At 36.8% G+C, this 21070-nt stretch overlaps 1 protein-coding gene across 4 annotated transcripts in view; it reads left to right on the plus strand.

Annotated features, from left to right (window-relative positions):
• The window catches only part of LRMDA (leucine rich melanocyte differentiation associated), a 690069-nt gene that overhangs the window by 391480 nt on the left and 277519 nt on the right, over positions 1-21070 (plus strand). For all 4 annotated transcript variants that reach the window (XM_075422916.1, XM_075422917.1, XM_075422918.1 and 1 more), the window contains 2 exons: positions 3806-3940; positions 14211-14337. In XM_075422916.1, the coding sequence (XP_075279031.1) occupies positions 3806-3940; positions 14211-14337 (262 nt within the window). The remainder of the gene's footprint in view (positions 1-3805; positions 3941-14210; positions 14338-21070) is intronic.

The following is a 21070-nucleotide window of genomic DNA, read 5'->3' on the forward strand; positions in this document are numbered from 1 at the left end:
TAACGTAATCAAGAGGCTTAAAAAAGTTAATCTGAGTTGAGAGATACCCAGTTGTAGTAAATGTTTCCCTAATTTAAAACTAGAAATAGTGACAGAAGTCAATGTAGTCTTTTGATGAGGATGACATTTTTAAGGTATGTTTAATATGTTTTTGTTAATTATTGATGGAGGCCAAGCTGTCTTTTTGGAGGAAAACATTGTTGCTGAGAATTAATGTTTCAGCTGGTGAGCTAAAGAGTTTAAAATTTTTATTGTTACAAATTTTGATTTCAGTCAACGTCTGCTAGAAAGAGAGGCTTTAATAGATTGGTAACAGTGACACTGTTGAATTGGGAGATGGATCGCTACACTAAGGCATTTAATTGCCATAACAGTGACACTTTAAACCAGTTTTCAAACAGTAGACTGTAGTGTAAATCTTTGCATCACTGCTGCCTATGCACCTGGTGACGCTGACTTCAGAAAGACATGTTCAGGGCTGTTGTCACCGAGCTTTAAATAAATAACTAAATTTTCACTCACACTGTCTCTGGATTTAATTGTAGCTTTCCTTTTTGGAGAGAATGGAACTGAAATTGGTCTTCGAAATGGCACAGCAGGATTTTGCAGCTCTTTGGCTCTGACTGCACCAGTATGGCACTCCTTAGGCTGCAACAATAAACCATAAAAAGGAAGCTGCCAATAACATTTCAGACTTGCTTTCAATTTTTCTCACTCTGTCTTTTCCTAATATTGTTTTAGAAAGACTTCACACTTTCAGTGGCATCGTATAGTTCCAGTATCGTGATTAAAATAGGTATATGACATGCTAATTAACAGTACACTAGAAGTGCACCATGGCTTATGACTCATCTCTGAGAAACACTTCATCATGGGAATTTAAACAGGACATCATTTATCTTCGCCTATGTGCTTTGTAAAGAATAACTGTGATGGCAGGTGGATGGGGCTTCTTGGAAAAATTATCTGTACCTTGCATTTAATCTTGGTTTTAAGAGGGATGAGAAAAGATAGTTCAAGTCCTAAAGACCAGATACATTTTAGTTTATTTATGATATAACTGCTAATTCTGGCACAAAAAAGTAGACTATCGTAAGCCACAGGTTGGTTCGTTCTCAAGTGTTGCTGGTGTTCTGTTCTTTTTGGGCTGACCAAGCCTGCAAAGCTTCAGCCTTTCTGTCAGTTAGTGACCTTCTACTTCGGAGGTGATTATGTCCGATTCTTGGGGTTTGTCCTGTGTGCAGGTTTCTGTTTCTATTGCAGCTGAAACTGAAATAATTGTAGGATGCTAAATATCTATTTCAGTACAGGGAGATGAGTAAATGGTAACAAAGAAAAGATCTGAGGAGCCTCACGCAGGGGACGTCTGTGTGATTCCTGGTCATCGTTGCCCAAGATAATTTTTAGGGGAGTGTTTCTGCATCTAAAATCAGTGCTCAGGGTTTAGGTATGAGATATTGGAATCTAAACACTGCTTTCCAAATTTGAGGAGATTTAGATTTTTGAGAAGCAGATTATCAGCTACTGTTAGTTATTCAAAACTCTCGGTGAATTTGGTGTCTCTCCCTTTTGCTTTCCATAGGACTTTGATGCATAGTGTTACGCTTTTTGCAAATCTAAACTGACACTGCTCTTCATTATTACATATCTAAATACATGTTGATATTTGCCCCTATGTCTGCGTGATCAGATGGGAGTTAGAATACATGTCGTACTCCACATTCAGCAAATTGTTGGGGAGTAAAGCTTCTACCCCAGAAAAAGCTCTTATGAATTGGCAAGGAAAAATTCTGCAGAGAAGCAGCAAAAAGTTTGGAGGTGGCTTTTGGTTTGTGGTATTTTTTTTCTTTTAATAGAAAATGGCCAGATACAATCTAAGCCTTGTAATAGCTAACCCACTGTGTGTGATTGCAGTTATGGAAATAACTGTCTTTTGTAATAACAAACTATTTCTCTCAGGGAACCTTTCTGCAATTTAAGCAATCCTGCAAGAAATTAAGTGTTTCTCCTGGCTGAGGGAGGGTGCCAGATTCAAGCACTTCTCTCACAGGAAATTTTTAAGAAGTCTGTTACTTCAACAAGTGCGGAAAAACACTTTATGACCTTCCCATCACAGTCACGTACTTGCTGGAAGAGCCACAAAAAAGTTTGTCTATGAGCTTCAGGTCCAGATATGAGAAGACGAGAATAAGCACCAAATTTTGACTGACATTCGTCCTTGCTCACAAAGGCGATTTATATCATACGGTGCTACAAAAAGACATTTTCTCTTAGGGTCTTGTTGATTACTTACTGGCATATAGCATTCCATAATGTGGCTTTACCAAATTAGAAGTTTTCTTTTTAATTATTTCATATAACTAATTTCAAACTCTCTTTTTTTATCACTCGTGCAAAATATTTGGGTACGATTCCTCAGACCTTACAGGACAGAAAATTAACTAAGAGTGTGGATACACTGATTTTAATATATTGAAATCAGTAATTGTCATCATGATCTTCATGTGTGTTTGGAAATAAAATAAAATAAAATTTCAGGCTTATGAAGGGAAGACTGCCTTTTTAACAATGAGGCTGCTGTTTCCATTCTGTATTGCTTCTGTTGCCCTTAAGATATTGAGGTGAAGAAATAAAGTAAATTCTACCAGCTAAAAATAACAAAAATAACAGAAACACATAAATCAAGTATAAATAATAGCAACACAAGTGAACTGAGGATTTAAAACAATAGATGTGGTCTCTAATGGCAGGAGTGGATAAAAACAGCAACAAAATGTGCTTTAATGGTTTTGAATAATTATTACCATTGTCTAGGTCAGTCAACCTTTAAACATTGAGAACTTCTAACATGCATGTGCATGGCATCTTTTTTGAGAATCACGTCTTTTTCTTTGCAGGTAAAGTGAAGTAAAGAAGAGTGTATGTTTCGAGTCTTAGAGACTATCACACTATGTTTCAACAAAATAATTTGCTTTGATCAATCAGCAGGGTGCAAATGGCTGAATATTGTTATGCTTACACCTAGGTTGTGATTTCGAGTATTGCAGAGGTTAAAAGATAGTTTAACCTTTGTTTGCTTGTTTGTTTTAGTGTAGTTTACAATATCGAAGGTCTATCATCATTATTTATATTCTGAGGAATATAGTTAAGCTAAGAAGTCTCACAAACACCAAAAATATAACGCTATTTTAATGGAAACTGTTATGCTTTACAAGACTTTAAAGCTTTATATATAAAATACTTGTAACACTGAAGTCCTTAAACTGCACTTAGTGAAACATTTATTCATGTATACTAACTGAGTAATTATGAACGTGTTGCTTGCTCAAAGCATTTATATGCTGGGAGTGAAAATGGGTTGTTGTCATTTGACTTTTTTCTTTCTTTTTTTTAAAAAAAAACCCTCTCATTTTCCAGTGGACTGAATATATTAGTGATGAATGTGCTGTGAAACTGTTTGTTTCCATGCTGTAAAAGTTTCATGGCTCCAGCAATTGCTAGCCATTTTACCACACAGCATCCATCATTTTGTCAAAGTTTTAATGTTTTGTGTGAACCACCTAGGAAAGAAAGGAGGAGAAAAAGAATGACAAAACAGCCAAATTTTTTCACTCCATGCCAAAAAACTGACTGAAGTTTATCCCTGTTTTCCCTTAGAAGAATTAACGTGACATTTTCCCGAAAGCCGTATTAAATTTGATTGTCGGTTATTGAAATGTATGTTTAAATCAGCGGTGATGCAACTCTAAATGCTGTTTTTCATTAATGTCATTGAATCCTTAACCCACAACCTTTGATACATAACAGAATTAGAAAGCCTTTTGGACCATTTGGCTGAAGTTGTGCCCTCACTGCAATATCTCAGTTTGCTTGGAAATGTGGCCTGCCCGAATGAACTGGTCTGCAAAGAAAAGGATGAAGATGACTACCAGCGGTACAGGTTAGTGTTTCCACTTGTAGCTATGATAAGGTATGCCAGTTTTGGTTTATTACTGGAAAAATATTGAGCTAAAATGAGCTTAGAGTCTCAGACATCTACCCTATTCTGAAGGCATTGTGGCATGGTCTGCTGTGAAGCACCTGGGAATCGGAGTCACCCCATTTCAGTGCGATGGTTCTCGGGAGTCCTATTTCAAGCAGCACTTCAGTGCTGTACAGCACATGTTGGAGCTGAGCAGGCGTGCACAGGGTTTCCTGAATGCGGACGCTCGTATATGCCTGCTGATGGCCTTTCCTTCTTTAAGGCCGAGGTAAGGCAGCATTTACGTATGCTAAGGAGACAGTCAATAATAAAAAAAATAATCACTAAACTCAGATAGCCAGGTGCAGTATCTTCTGCTAATGGTCGACTATGGTGATGAGTTTCTTCTACTATAGTTATCAAGGCACTATTAAAGAACACAGAAGAAAGGTCTCCTCCTATATTGTGCTGCTTCACTCAGAGCAGTTTGTGTTTAGATTCAAATAAAACCCCAAACTATCTCTGTAGTGTAATTTTATTGAGCTAGATTACACAAAAAGTCATCTGGAGGTTGATATGGAGGCCTGATAAAATACTACATGCCCAACTGATCCAACTGAAATATTACTAAAAATTACAAGAGTTATCTTTTTTTTTAAATAAAAATACTTGTAACTGATGATAACTATGAGTGTATATCAAAAACTTACATAATGTCTGCTGAAGTGACATAATTTTCATAGCTACAACCTTTAGGCAAGTGAGACGAGACCTTGATTATAGAAAAAAAAAAGTCATTTGATTTCTGTGTCCTTGCTCACACCTGATACAAGATTTCAGTCCCTGTGTGCTGGCATTTTTCACGTCGGCTGAGAATGGCTCTCTGAGGCAAATCAGAGCCGAGCAGCGCTGATCACCGTGCTGCCGACCTCGCAGAGCCTGAGCTTGCTTTTTATTAGTAGATCACCCGCAGTATTCAGAGTTCTATAATAAAACTCTGATTTTTATCTTCATGTAATCCAAACTCTGCCGCTGGTGTTAGTATAAAACAATGCAAAGTGGCAGAGACTAAAAGCAGGTTTATTGGGAAGTGGCTTGATTTCGATGCGCCGATTTATTGCTCATAAATGCTGTAGGCTGAAATAGCAGCCCAGCTGTCCTGGGCGTGCACGTACTTTTTCATGATTCCAAATTTTTGAGCAGGATTTCTAGGTTATCATTAACCTAAAGAATATCGCCCTCTAACCATTCAACTTTGGAAGCCACCTTATCTGTAGCATTTTGGCTTTCATCAAGTAGAGCAGCCTAGATTTAATAAAGCATTTTCCCAGTGCTTTCACACTTAAGTGGAAGGTATGCCTACTATCCAACTTACGAGAGCCTAATAGTGCTGTCTCTATGTAAATTTATGTGACATTTGCACTAGAGAATTGCTTAAAAAATGAATGATATTTCTACAGTTTACTGTTTTTCACTTTAAGTATGTTTTCTGACAATATGTCTCCTATTAATTATTTAAGCAAAAGTAGTACGTTAAAGGAGCCATTCAGAGGCAAGGACCCACGGTTCATTTAGTGCTGTCTGAAAAAATTCCTTATTGATTGACATCCTCTGTGGTTATGTGATGTAATATTTATAATATGTCACACAGCCATACATCAAAACAAGCATGGCTGTTGTTTCATTTCAATGCAAAAATGTTGATTTTGGGGAGGTCAAGGTAGTTTTAGGTCACATCGTGGCAAACCTCCGTGTCAAAGGGTGAAGTGATTGTGTTTATGCGTCCTCTGGAAACTGCAACATTGCTTCCATTTTTCCTCCTTCAATTTTTCAAAAACCTGGGTATTTTTTTCCATATAAGCTAGGTTAATTCAAGCTCTTTTAAGAAAGAAGAATGGGCTTCTAATTAGTTGAATGATTTATGGTTCCTCCGCTATAATGAAAGCTTCCTGATCCTTTTCCGTAGTTATTTGTTACGTTATATGAAATGTGTTTGCCAGACATTACACTTAGAAACCAAAAGCATCCATCTATCTATCTCTCTGTTTATTCATCTTCAGGGGAGTAGATTCACCTATATGGTGGAACTGATTAAAAGTACTTTGCTAATTTTGCTCTAAGTAGCTGATTGTCAGTTTTGAATACACATTCTGGAGCATCTTGGACACAACTTTTTTTCTTCCTTCCCCCAAACGTACAGATTTATCTCACGGATTTAAAGGCAGCAAGCTCTGCTGAGTGAGAAAGTATTTGTATTTTATCAAATGTATTGCTTCAAATCTCAAAAGCAAACATTTGAAACAGTCAGTTTCAGCATTTTTTAATGGTTTGTAGTAACCTTTTTGTCATAACATTTGTATCTTTTGGAGAAAATTTGTCACACAGAAAGCATCGACAGATTGCATTTCAGTGAACCTGAATTATGGAAACATTTTGCTTTACTGTAAACTTTAACTGGTTTGGTTTTGTTCTGGATAGGAACTTCTTTTTGTAAGTTTTTGCAGTGACCATTGGAACCGCAGCTTCATTATTCATTGAGCTTTAATTTCATTCCTACGGAGTTCAATTAGAGTTCAGGCTATTTAATTCCTCAGCCAGAAAGAGAAAGGTGCTAGAAATCAAAGCTCTATGTAATCTTTGCATTCCAATAAACTGAAAAGGTCTGTAAAACCCCCAAAATCTCAACCTTAAAAAAATGTGGGAAGTCAGAGTTGAAAAAACTTGAGATTTAGTGATTTACTGTGATATTTGTAACAGAGATAAAAAGTAATATTGCATCTTTTAGAAATAATTAGATTTTATCATAAATACTTGGAAAATGTAGATAACTATGCTTTTTGTCAGGAAGTTACCATCTGGTTCCTCAGGTAATCCATTGCTGTATGATTTCTATCAGTTTCAATACTAAGGCTTTTCCCTAGTTTTTAATTAAATTAGGTTTTATTACAAAAACATTGTTATGATTTTTTCTCAAAGTAGTTACTTTTCTTCTAAGAAACATAGTAACATTTGAGTGGGATTTTTTTTAGAAAAAGATAAATTATTTTTTTACCGTCCCTGTTATTCCTCCTTACCTTTCAAACGTGTCGGAGAACAAACTGATGAAAACTAGATTTGTTATTGGAATTTTTTCTTGGACAGGAAAAGAAAATGGAAAGTTCCCTTCTGCAATATTTTTATAAGCAAACTTATTTGGTTCATTTTAAAAACTCATGGTTTTTTTCCACCACTGTTAAATGGTTTTAGTTTCTTTCTGTAAAGAAAAAAAAAAGTGCTATAAGTTCTTACTTTTTATCTTATTTTTTAAGATCTCTGTATTTGGGAGGTGATATTTTGTTAAAGCATATGGTGAAGTGAGGGCAAGGGAAAGCTGAATATCTGAAATGGAATTGTGGTAGGAAAGTTTTAAAAGCTTTTGGCCGGAAAAGCCAGAAGCACAGAAGAATAGCTTGCAAACCAGTGTGTTCTGGAAAATAACCTATTCTACAATCTCTGCTTTGAAGATTGCGTGAAAGCAAAGGTCATGACCCAGAGATCAAAGTAACAGAAGTCAACACAGTAATTGCTGGTTGCTGCTCTTGTACCCGCGCTCGGTCAGTCCTGCGGGTGCATTGTTTGCAGGGAGAGCTTCAAATGTGGTGTTACCGGGCTGTGAAAAAACACCTGGGTCAGAATGTGTTGCAGAGCGTTTGCGAGTGCTGCAGGTCACCTGGCCTCTTTCCATTAAAGCGATAGGATTGGGAAGGATGTATGCCGTGTGTGAAGTTTTCCGTGCTGCTAGCTCTTCTTTGCTCCTTATTGACATTTCCTGGAATGATGCATTCATTAAGTGCTGTTGACATGGAAACAAGGGCAAGTGGAAACAAATGCCCAAGTTTATTTTAAATTAGCTTAAAAGTACATATGCTAGATATGCTATCTTTGGCAGGGGGAGCGAATGGCGATAACCTTATGAAGTCCTCTTAAGATATAACAGCAAGAAAGGAAGTGCAAGCATTTCGTACGGATTAACTTTTCAAGCTAAATCAGCTATTCCCATCCCACAGGAGTGATTCTGTCAAGTGCTGGGTCCTCTTACAGCATTTTCAGTTTCCTTGCAGTTTTGTTCTGTTTTATTGTGGTTTGGTTTTGTTGTAGTGGCTTTTGTTTTTAAATTGAGATGGAACCTACTTATCTATTTTAAATAGTCTTGTTACTGAATTTGGAAGGTAATATAAATACATATTTAAGAAGCAATAGGAGGCTAGAAGTCCTTACTCAGTAATGAAAATAATGCTAATATACTTGGGCAATACTAGTGAGCTTACTATTGAGACTCTCTTTTAGCAGGAGGGATTGAAGTCTGTGGTACTTCTGTATATGTTTTGTATGTATTTAATGAGATGATTAGGGTATTCCCTTACATCTGTAGAATCTATGAATATAATATATGAATCCATGAAGCTACTTCACTGTTTGCATGAGGCCTTGTCATTTCTACAGTACCTGGAGGAAAAAACCCTGTATGTGATAAACATCAAATAGCCATACAACTTCGGAGATTAGCCACTGGTAAGGATTTGTGAGCAAGGGCTATTATACAATGGTTTTTGTTCAGCCAGATAAATTGAAGTCTATAAAACCGCAGTTTGTCCATACTAACACAGTAAGTCGAGATGTAACTATCATTGTTATTACATGTATAGAGAGATGTTTTTCTAATTCAGAGAGTTGTTTGCTACGTTGAAGTAGAGCAGAGGACGTTAAAGCGTGAGGAGGTGGTCTGGATTTTCTGAGTGACTCGAGAGCCCCTGAGAACTACCTGGTCATGCCCAAGCAGTGCCAAGGTTGCACAGAGGCTTTGTGATCTTCTAGCGTGCCTCATGCCAACGTCGTGCCCTCTGTTCTAGAATATGTTGGTTTAAATTTATGACCTGCCTTCCTTCAGTCTGTGTTGAGGATGTTTTGTCGCAGATGGAAGTTCTGCAGCCAGCTGTATGCTGTTTGGTGGAGGTAGGGAGTTAAACTTTTTGGTGAAACAATTCTGGGAGACAATCTAGTTCGGGTCAAAAACATGTTTGCTCAATCCTTCTGATTTTTGTTTTCATCTCTCCCCATATGAATGCTGATGTAACTTTGCCAGTTTCAGGTTATTTATTATTTCTAGTTTACAATAATGTAACTGAGAGCACAATCAGCCCTTCAAAGTTTGAAGTAGGTATATATTATTTTTATGTTCTATGATTGTCAAAGAAAGGAAATACAATAGCACAGAAAATAGAAAATAAAAGTAAACATTCTCTGAAACAGAGCATGTTGCAGTTATGATACAGGTAGAGCAGGCATTTCTGCATTCTTCTGGGCAAATATTTCTCAGTTTTTCAGTGACAGATTAATTTTGTGTTTTAAACCTAAATATTGATGCATATAGTACAGTTTTATGTTTCAGATTTTGTTAATAAAAGTACAAAATAAAGGGCTATACAGGTTCTAGTTCTTACCATAGTCTTTCACTGAAGGTTCAGTGGAAGAGTTTATTTTCTCTGATACTCTAACATATACAAATTTATTATACTTTTCTTGTTGAAGGAGAAAAGAATACCCCAAAACATTATTTCCCCAAGTAATTTATGGCCACTTTTAAGATTTTTCTTATAGTGTGGCTCACGGGTGATGCTGTTATCTTTCAGTATCAGGAGGCCAACCATGTGCTACAACTTGTCTGCTTTTCCAAGGGAGGTAATAAATGAATTGAGGCCTTTAGATGCTATGATATTATGGGATTCTTTTTGTTGTTGTTATAGTGTTCACAGCTCTAGAATAAAAGTTTCCTAGAACTGTTCAGTAATAGTACCTAGTAGTGTATCAAAACTCATTGAAGGAATTTTTATGCCCGAACCTAAATGGCTACTGAAAAAATAGATTAGAATGAACTTACATGGTAGTTATTTAACAAAACAAGGAGTGGACATATAAGTTATTTACACCTGTGTGTTTTGGATCAGGACTAACAAATTTCTTGCATTTGTTTTAAATAGATTTTTTCCTTTCTTCCGTGTGATACTTAAAGGAACACTTACACATTCTCTTTGAACCCTTTTGCTTCACCTGTGAAACTCTCCGAAGATTGTGTGAACCATGGCCAGTCTTTGGGGAGTGGGGGAATAACCCAAGAACTGTGTTTTAAATAATGGCTGGTACACAGCTGAGAACTGGAAAAGCAGACAGAATAGACCTGCAAGGTAACTCTAGGTCTTGGTTTCCATGTTTATAAGACAGAGTTAAGATGGCAAGTCCGTAACTAGTTAAAGGCTACAGAGTGAGTCAGTATCAGAGACAGTATTTCTTTATGTAAAAACTAGAGTCGTCTGTTGTTTAATAAACAGCAATAACTGATCTCAGAGCTGTCTTTGTTCCGTCCCTTTCTGAACTTCAACATGTTTCTTCAAAGGAAGGCTTTGCCCCATTGAGCTTTTGCCAGTGTCAATAGCAGCTGAATCCCAAACTCGAGGCATTCCTTTGCAAATGCCCCCTTAAGCCTGTCCTCCTTTTCCAATATCTTGACAGGTCTGTCTAAAAACTTTTAAAATAATACTAATCACATGGAGCACTTACAAAATTGGTAAATGAGTTGTTAATCTTTATTGTCGTTTTCACTTAGTTAAGACTGAAATAACGTGAAACGTGATATTCTGTGGTCTTTTTCCATCTCTGAGTGTTCCTGTTTGTGTGTGATGGATATCTGTTATTGGCTGATTTTCATGGGGCTCTTGGCACTGGGAGGCAGGGTGGGGAGATGATTCTAGACAAAAGAAGGTGCAACTTTGCTTACATAGTTGATTTCCTTAATCTGTCATGAATTAGGAGATCAGTTTACAGGCAGTGATAAATGGATCTCTAAGCACCTTCCTGATGTCTCTGGGTTTTTTTTTCCCCCTCTCTATCCTCATCAGAGAAGATAATAACCTTTTTCACACCACTGCAAAGATGTTAAGACCTAGTAACAGCAGTCTCAGTGCACATGGAGCAGGGCTAAGTTTCAAAAGGATTTAAAAAAAGGGCAGGGAGGGAGATGCTGCCCCGCAATCTCTACCCTAAAATAAACCTTTCTAAACTTATAATGTAAAATTTAGATGGATCTTTCTTGGTTAAAGAGCATTCTATGAACTAGTGATTTTACAAGTCTAAAGCAGATGCAATGTGTCATGCAATTTATGGGTCCTAGTACCTACCGTAAAGTATTTTATGACTGCTGCATTCGGTGTTATTAGTAGCTGTCTTTTTCTGCAGCTATTGGTGTTTGATAATACTCTTAAAACACCCAAAATTACTTACCTGCAAGCAACATTCCAGATAGTCCCTGTTGACAGTTTGAATAAGTTTAGTGCCCTTTTGTTGTACTTTACCTTCAAAACAAACTGATTGAACCGTCAATAGCTCCTGAGAGCTGACAGAGGCATGTCATCTGGTCTAACCCTCTGATAGTAGGTTATCGGTGGGAGTTAACCTCCCTGCATTGCTAACTGAAATGTTTTATGTACTATGCAACTTTAGGATACTGCTGTGATAACCTTCCTAACTAAGCCATACATCACAGTAAAGAGATTTGGTGCAACAAATAACCCTGGATTAAATTTACAAGGGTTGAATTGATATTGTAAAGTGTTCATTCCAGGGCTTTGGGAATCCTTTCCCGTAGTTTTTATGGCAAACTGGTGTTACCTTTAGATTGAGGCTGCATCTTCATATTTCTAGCTAAAACATAGCCAGGAAGCCTGGTGCATTTCCTCAGCCGTTTAATAAAAAAGTATTGTATTATTTTCATATAATACAGATTATTTTTATCCTACACTTAGTAAAAGGAGTATGCATAAATGGGATTCTATTTTGAATCACTTTTTGAAAGAATTCGTCGCTGATACATCTTTGTTCTACGGGTGGGATAACCTTCATGGTACTTACTTTTTAATATTTGCTCTCCTTAAGGAGAATTTAAAAGTTGGTTTTTTTGTTTTTTTGTTTTTTTTTTTTAAAAAAAGCAACCCCAAACCTGTGACTTGTGGTGTATTTTGCTGTTTAGTCTAAGTGGGTAGGGTTTTGTGGTTTTGCTTTTGGAATTGGCAGGTACTGGTGCTAATTCTGTTTTTTGAAGTGCAGTCAGGATGGCTTAAAAATACAAAAATACGTTTGTATCAAGGAATGCTATTATAATTTGAAGCTCTTTTGAAATGATTGAGAGACTGACATTAGGGCTGTGATCCAAAGTCAGCATAGATGACAGTGCTGTCTTAGTCTGTTGTCATTTTTGTTGCAGCCTGCTTTTCAATGGCATATTTCATTCCATCATTAAACATTTGCTGATTTTCTAATACTGATGTTTTCTTCACCTGAATATTCATCTTTTCTCACCCTACACTTAGTGGGTGTCTTTACTTATTTTTAACTTTACTCTTCTTCGCTCTTGACATATTGTTTCCTTCTGTACCTGTCTTCCTTTGAAAGAATCTGTTGTCATCAGAGCTTTTCTGCCAGTAATGCAAGATGGATAACTTCTCCTCCGCTGAAAGATAAGGACCTGCGAAATGCCAGGGAGGACTGGAAGGGCAGCCAGGAAAGCTGGGAGGAGTCCGAGAATGTGTCAGTCTCGTAGATCTGTAGCTGTTGTTTAATAAATGGTCTTAGGACATGCTCTGTTTTGTAGAGTGACTCTCTTTTTCTTCTTCTAGTATCATTGAAAGTCATAGATTGAGGATTCACTTTTAAATTGCCTGAGCATTTCAGTACCGAGCACTTTCAGTTCACTTGTTAACAATTTATGAAGCTGTTGCCTCAGAGGAAAGGTGTACTTGACAGAAAGGTTTATTTGCAGCATTAAATTTTGCTTGGTTGTAGAAAGGGAGTCTTACAGTCTTTTTCACATGTTTATCTGGTCTTGAGAACAGTATTATAAGATAACTCTTCCCTTCTAAAATAAGTTTTTTTTTGTGTGTCGTTCTTTTTCAAAATGTTGTGTTATGCAGAGTTTTCTGCCACTTCATTTTTCCCCTCCCAGGGCCAGGAAGGGTTGGTGTGGTGAGGAGGCTCTCTGATGGACTGCAGCTTTATGTAAAGCAGCCAGGCATGGGGAACGTTTTCAGTCACCTTTCTACCCCCTGCCAGGAGAAGTCTGGCATGTCTCTCACTTTGCAATGTCTGCTTCACATTTGGTTGCCTAAATGTAAATAGCACATACTTGAGGCAGGTAGATATTTTGATTTGCCACGGTTGTGCGCCTTACTTTGTTTCTGATCTGCCATGTTCTCTCGCTCTGTAAACAAGGAGCCAATGGGGGGGTTTTGAGGCTAAAAATCTGCTGGACTTTGAGTAAAATGTAGTAATAGAATATAGTACTGATGGATCCCAACAAGAACTTTTAATTATTAAAGTATTTTTCATAGAAGTAGTCTCTCCCTGTGTGCTTCTGCATTTAATCCAGAGCTGGGATCCATAAGCCACAAGGACACCTTGTCTCTCTGGCAGTACCAAATTGGAGTTCTCCTTCTGCATGACGCTTGTGGCAAAATGTAGTCTTGGAAAGGAGAGATCAGGAATAACACTCCGTGCTTTCTGTTGACAAATTCTTTTTTTTAATGCAAAGAGTTTTGAGCACTGCTATATACTCAGGACAAAGGAAGGTGTTTTAGTCGGTATGGTAGAAGACAAATTACACTTCTCCTTTATTTGCTGTTCACATGTCTGTAATGCTGCTGATTATTGTGTTTTTAGGAAAATGTAATAACAATCTGAAGAAGTGTTGGCAAATGCATATTTTCTGAGAATTTTTCCAGAGTAGATAGCTGACAGCTTGTAGATAGCTGACAGCTTCGCATGTCTCAGACTGGTTCTCCTTTGCAATGTGGGATGGAGTCTTTGGAATCACTCAAAACTCCTTTTTCCAGAGTGGCAATTCAAAAGAATTTCCAATTTATTCCATTTCTGGGTATTTCTTATACCTCACTAATACCTATATACATGCTTATGGTGATAATTTTCTTATCTGTTTGATCCACCCAGTATTAAACTGTTATGGGCAGCTTACAACAAGCTTCATTTGAGAGAGTAAAGTAAGTATAATAACTTTTTACATTAGCTATGTTACATGAAAAAGGTGAACAGAGAGAGGAAACAAAGGCTGTTGCTGTTTGTTGCTGTTATTTTTCAGTCATCCAGTCTGTGAGTATGTCTTTGTTAATCACTGGATTTTAACTCTGTGCATTTTGCTGTTTTTCAGATATTTTGTCCTGCACAAGTTGACAAACCTGAAATTTCTCGATACTCGGAAAGTAACCAGGAGAGAGAGAGAGGAAGCCTTGGTGAGAGGTGCCTTCATGAAAGTGGTTAAGCCCAAGGATGCCAAGGTAGGAGAGTAAATGGAAGAAGTAAAACCAATGTGATTCATTAGCACTGTTTTAAAATAACTCCAAAAGCTTGGCTGTGTCTTGCGAAAGTAACAGACAAAACCTTTCAAATGAAGAGACTGGTAAATGTGGTCAGGTGAGGGACAAAAGCCTTAGTAATTTTTCTGTGGTTTAATATTAAACTTTACTGTCACATCTGGTTACTGTGCTGTGGTTATGTTATCAAATTTCTGGTGCCCAACCTCAGTTTCATATAACAAAGTAAGAAAAATGTGTCACTGAGCTTAAAAGAATATTTTTACCCTGTCTAAAGATATGTAACAACTGTGTGATATGCTTTTGGGAAAGAATGTAATTTTTCTGACAAGTTGTCCCCTGCCTTGTGTGTTAAACACAAATGTCTATCGCAGAGCTCACACCCATGGTGTTTATTGGCTTTTAGTGGACCAGCTGATTCTAATTTTGTATGATGTTACTTAACGCGGTGTCCTGCTAATAAGCATTGACAGCAGCAGAGAGACAGTTTCAGTAATCTGAGCTTCTGATACCACTTGCATTGGCTCTGGGCATTCTGCTGATGCAAACAGAATGCGGACGCGAGTTCTACACTTCATCTTCTTTTTCTGTTGTTGGTCAATACACAATAACAGCAATCTGAGCTTCAAAGTGTTTTAGTGCTGCAGATCGTTCTTAAAACTCCCCTCAAGTTTTCAGTCTACTTGCTTTCTCTTTGCTGTTTTGTTCTCTAAAATATGCCATCAATAATTTATTGCAGATTTCCAATAATGCTGAATAATAATGCAGCAGTTATGGAAATACACTTTTTGGTAGCATAACAGTGTTGCTAGATAAATGCATTATCACAAGTACAGTTGCAGGGCATAACAAATGAATTCAGACCGATTCATTTGTAACTACTAAAATGTTAACCATTCGGATACAAGCATAGCTTTGATGTATCATTTACCACTGCCTATAGTTATTTCAGCTTCATACATGTAATAAATGAAATAATTTATTTCTAAGCTGTTGTGGATATCTTATTCACAGCAAACCATCTTTGCTGAATCTGGCCAAACGTAACAGCTGAAATGTGGTAGATAGAGAAACATTGTCTTCTTTTATAATTCTTATCTAATCAGATTTTGGAGCTGGTGAAGCGGTTTTTAAATTTTATTAGCAATTAAAAATTTTTAGACTTTTCATTTAAGAGTCTGCTCTTTGGATTTTAACCAATTTAATAGTGTAAGAGAGGAAAAAAGTATCTCTTTCTCAAATTTGAAGTTCCTTTTCTGGATGAAACCTCTTTTTAAGTCAATAGCTAATGGTACATTACTTTGCAGACGTAGGGATAACATCTTCATCTTTTATATCTGTAATTGAACCTCCTGTATAATTTTGAGTTATTTACCCACTAAGTCTTATGAGAAAACATACGTTTATTTCAGCAAATTTGCAGAAGGCTCAAATTTACTGTTGTTATTGCCATACTAAAGTTTTTTTTTCTTTATAAATGGTTTGATAGAAGTTGCTGATGGCAAAATCATTGTAAATGCTTTTCATGGCATGAATTAATGCTTCTTAAGGTGCTACAAAATTACCCTCATCATGCAATATTATATGCATATTACAGAAGTGGCTAATTTAAAATAAATATGAAATTGGATGTAGAGCAGATATTATAAACCTCTTAAAATTGTTTTGAATTTGTACTTGCTTCCTAGGATATTTATGCTTATAGTACACGTGCACGCAAACTCTTTTTATGTGTGAGAACACTCACAGAGTCCTGTCTGCATATGTGTTTTCAGATGCAGATATGTATGTATATAGCTATTTATAGCTACACTCAAAGATCGTAACAAGCAGCATTCCTCTATATATCACAAAGATGATATGCGCAATGTGGTACTTTCAAATTCTATCATATCTTATATATTGAATGCATAATGGGTTTTTTTATTCTTCAGCCTTCAGGTTTCCTGACTCTTGTGCTTTCTGTCTGTTCATCGATTCCCTTCCCATATAGTTGTTGAGACTGTTGACCAGCTGCAGCCAAATTTAGCAGACCGCTAGTGGTAATATATTCTAAGCAATCTGAAACTAGCTAGAGAAGAATACACCTTGATCCAAAGTAAGAGGAAGACTGCAGCACATGCACTATTGATCATCAGAAGAACTCCTGAAGAGGTTGACCCAGTGATATAAGACCCTGCTGGTAGTGAACTTCCTAAGAATGGTTTTTTCATTTCAAGGTAGTAGCCACTGTGTCAGCCTATGTTTGCTGGGAGTGGAGTTGGAGTGATCAGTATTTCTGTTGGTGGAGGCCACATGGAAATGCTGTTCTGCCAGAACAGTTACTGTAGTAACAGCAGTGAGCCTAACAGACTTGCTTTTTCAGAAAGACACCCAAAAAATCCTAAGCTAGGTGGGGTTTTTTTTTCCCCCATTATGATAAGCAGGAGATGGTATGGCTTATTCAGCATAAAAAGCAGACTGATGATCTAAAGAGGCTGTGATGTGGGGAGTTGTTTTCATTTTAGTCTTGACATGAAATACTTGGAGAGCAAAATACCCCACCAAGAAAAAATACACAAAATGAGAATAAAAGCAAGAAATTTCCATCTGACTAGCTTGTGTTTACTCAAATGCAAAAGTATCTAGCAATCACCAGTCATCACTAAGTCATAAATATTTTATTTTGTATAAATTTTTTTACTTTCATTTTTCCGTATTTTTCCATATTTTTTTAACAGAACGCTGCGTTTTCTTGTGCTTTGCTTCATTTCATCCTTTGTTTAAAATGCATCTGTTTGTGATATGACTGTCTTAGGGAAAGATGCAGTCATTTATAAGAAAACAGTTTAGCGTTACAATGCAGTGTTCCATCTTGCTATGTAAGTGAGCTAAACTTCATTATTCTGTGTTGTTTATGTTTTCTTTTGTCAAAATATTGAACAGTGTATCATGCCTGATTTTAATAAAGATTGGGTAAGCCTGGCTGGGCAAGAGGCATTGAGCCAGATGAGGAAACCTGGTTTAATGACCAGACCGTGACCTCATTTCACTGTCGTAAGCGTAGATCAAAGTGGAAGATGCCTGTCCAGTGCGAAGTGTGTTTCTGGGCATGACAGCACTTCACATCAGAAAGACAGCTCAAGAGTACGACAGTCAAAATTGCTTAATTATGTCCCAGCTTTGTAATTATTCATCCCTGCTTCTGCAAAGAGTACAGTTGTCATTTCTTGACATAATTATTTAAAACCGTACCCTTCTTTTGTTTATAGATATATGAATTTTGCTTCCAACTGTTTCATCTTTAAATCTTGGAGATGCAAAACAGAACGTGATTTGAGAATACATTTTAGGACTCCATTTTTTTACATTGCATATGATATAAATAAACAAAACGAAATTATGTTGTATCAAAGCACATCATAATTTCACATTTTAAAGGCCTAGATTCACGATCATTTAATCTATGTGATAAAATGTGATATATCCATTGCATCTAAAGTGTCCTGTTATGAATAGGTACACACTATCACAGGTCTCTTTAAATATAAATTTAATTCCTTATTACTGGCTCAGTGCATTTGCTTTTATAAAATACCTGTATTTCATGGTATTTTGCAACCCCTCTGCCCAACAACTATTTTTTAGCTTACTACATTTTTAAGGTTAACTTTTTTATCCATTTTATTTATAGTGGCAAAAGTAAGCAGTGGGCATTTGGTCACATGCAACAGTCTTGTACCTTACAGGATCAAATCATCAGAGGGTGTCCATGGGTCTACTTCCAAGTAGCTGACTTCATATTTTGTGGAGTTATTCTGCTTTCTTGCAACTTTGCCAAAAGCATCTTGTCCGCTGGGTATAAGGGAAAGTCTGTACAACAAAAGATAGCAGTATAGGTGTTTTGAATGTTTTTCTCCCTTGGATGCATTGTTTTCATCCCAACTTATAATTATAAAACCTGACACAGTATTTGTTCTCTAAGGAACTAAAATGGAGACACTTAAGCAGAAAGGCAAGTCTAATATCTGCATTCCATGTAATCAGTGGATGTGATTCTTGCTCACACTGTTACTTGGAGGGTAGAGGGAGATGATTTTATTATGATAGGAAGAGTAAATATTTAGGCAGTACAGCTTAAGAAGTAAGGTGAGCTAAAATCTACGGTGTTGTTTTCAGGTCATTGTCAGTATTCTTGTGTTTAAGCTCATAGGAAAAGTGCAGTATCAAAGTGACGAAAGCGGATACATGCTTTTTCAAGTTCTATTAAAATCAGGTGAGGCATAAGGAGTGATTTTAGTAATTTTTGTCCTTAGCAATTTAACAAGAATAATATTTTTCTTAAATAAATATATCTGATCTGCTTTCAAGAATTTAGGCAAGGCATTTTTGCTGATGCATCTCATGGACCTTTTCTCAGCCTTCCTAAATGAGGAGAGTGGGGCTGGTTTTATAAACTAAATAAAAGGTGACACAGAAACCTTTGGAGAACATCTGCATAGCTCACAATTTTTTTCCTTTTACCAGCACCATTGCGTAGAGATCTTGGCTTATGAACTTACAGTATTTGAAGTAGATAGAGAGCAAAGCGCTTTTAAAGTGTAAAGAATCATTGTGTCAACAAACTGCTAGCTAGTAAGATGCCTCTTTGAGCAAGCTTCTACATATTAGGGTTTCTTATCGTCCAGGTGTCAAGGTTTCATGTACTAAAAAGGAACAATGTCACGAATTTAAGACTCCAGCTTAGACTGTGATGCAGGAAATAATACTGACTTCAAAGGCATTGTGGCAGTCATGCTACTATTTGGCACACTGCAGTATCCATTTTGCTTTCTGGGAGGTTGAAGTATTTTAAGCAAGACTCCGTAACATAATTGGCTTGTAATCCCCTAATCACTTGCCCAAAATTAGGAATCAAGAATAAGTGGAAAAAAAAAAGAAGTGCAAGAATTTATATTTCTATGTATGAACACTATGGTGGTTTAGAAGAAAACATTGCTGAGTAGGATCTGCAAGATACTAGAGTGGTGAGAGAGCTAAGTTCAGTCATTTAAAATTTTTCATTTAAAAAAATCTCATATCTCAAACAAATCCCATAATCCAAAACAAATGTAAGCAAACATACCTATATAAAAATTTTATGAAATAATTGTGTTGATGACATTTGCATTTTTTCTTCTAAACTGTGGATTTTACTTATTTTCTAAAACTGGGGCGTGACATTCTGAACTAAGCCTTTCTTTGGCCTGCAGGGGAGTAGCTACGATGATTAACGTGGTAGAATAAGAAAAGCGTTGTAAAATTCCAACATTAAGAAGTGATCAAGATGTTGGAGAACTGAGAGATGACCTTAGGTTTTCCTTTCTGTTTTCAGATTCCTTATGGTGTACTGATCCACACTTTTTTTTTTTCTATTTAATTTGGAAGTTTAGATTCTTGTATTTTTGCATTATCCAATTAGTTGAAAAGAAGACCTGAAGAAATTTTTGTATATGATCCAATCATTGAAACATCAAATAGTATTTTCTACCTCTCTTGTCTCTGAGAATATCTGTATGTCCCCTTGATAGTCACACTGCAATAATAACTGTCTATTCGGTATGCGTATGTGTGCATGAGATCACCACGAAGCACAGTGAATCCAGAAATGGAGTTTGAGCTGCGATATTCATAAATTCAAGAATACTTTGTTCAGAAGACTTTAAAAAGGTCACTAAAGCTGTCCTCAATTTTTGCAGCAATGAAAAATCAGTTCCCAAAATATGGGTATGTCTTGATTCGATGTTGAGATAAAATCTGCTATCGCGTCTCACAATGCTTGTAGGGTAAACTAGCGACATGAAATTTTAAGAAAAGGTAAATCTAATTATTGTAGCCATAGAGGTGATAAGGGGTGTGACTGAAAAATTGTGTACTAGACTAATAAGCAGAAAGCTGGTAGTTCATCAAATGGCTAATGAAGTTTTATAGAAGACCCGTGTGAGACACTGTGGAGAATGACACGTGGACCTGCAAATATACAGTTATAGAATATAGGATACAGGTCAACAAGCATTGCTACTGTAGTTTGGATCTTGCCTAATATGTTGTCTTTGCATGAAATAATGAGTGATTAGCAATATATGATACCTTCTTTTACATTTCCTTTGATTATATATCAAAGTGCATGTGAAGGAGAGCCATGGACTCCATTCTTTGGTTCAAGTTATTGTGCAATAGATCCCGCTGTCTTTGTCTATGATCAATAGCAGACCAGTGTTGTGCGTGCTACATAGCACGTTGTCCTAATGAAGAAAGCTAACAATAAATTTGATCTGGCTGTGAATTTCTGCATCATGTGAGGAAGCTCTTGCTTGTGAAAAAGATGGAGTTAATGAGAGGATCTAGAGCTGTCTGCTAAGGCCAGGCGGTAAAGAGTTGCCTTCAAAGTGCCTGCAAGGGAGGGTAGATGCTTTAAAGCAAACTGAAAGGCAGGCTTGCGAAAAGCAGCCAAGAGAGCAACGAGGAGGGTCAGTATCCAAAGAAGAAGCAAAACCAGTCATGGTAGTAAAGCTGAAGATGGGAATCTGAGCTACAAAGAGCTTAGGAGTAAGAAGCTTGCATGCAGTACTTGAATCTGCAAGCTAAGGCTTTTAAAAGGAGTTGATTGGGGTTTTTTGCTGTATTTTGTGTCTTGACATGATTCAAGAGAAAGAACCTCAATCAGTAAATGAGAGAA

This window comes from Opisthocomus hoazin, chromosome 6 (genome assembly GCF_030867145.1).
Source record: "Opisthocomus hoazin isolate bOpiHoa1 chromosome 6, bOpiHoa1.hap1, whole genome shotgun sequence".
Taxonomy (NCBI): domain Eukaryota; kingdom Metazoa; phylum Chordata; class Aves; order Opisthocomiformes; family Opisthocomidae; genus Opisthocomus; species Opisthocomus hoazin.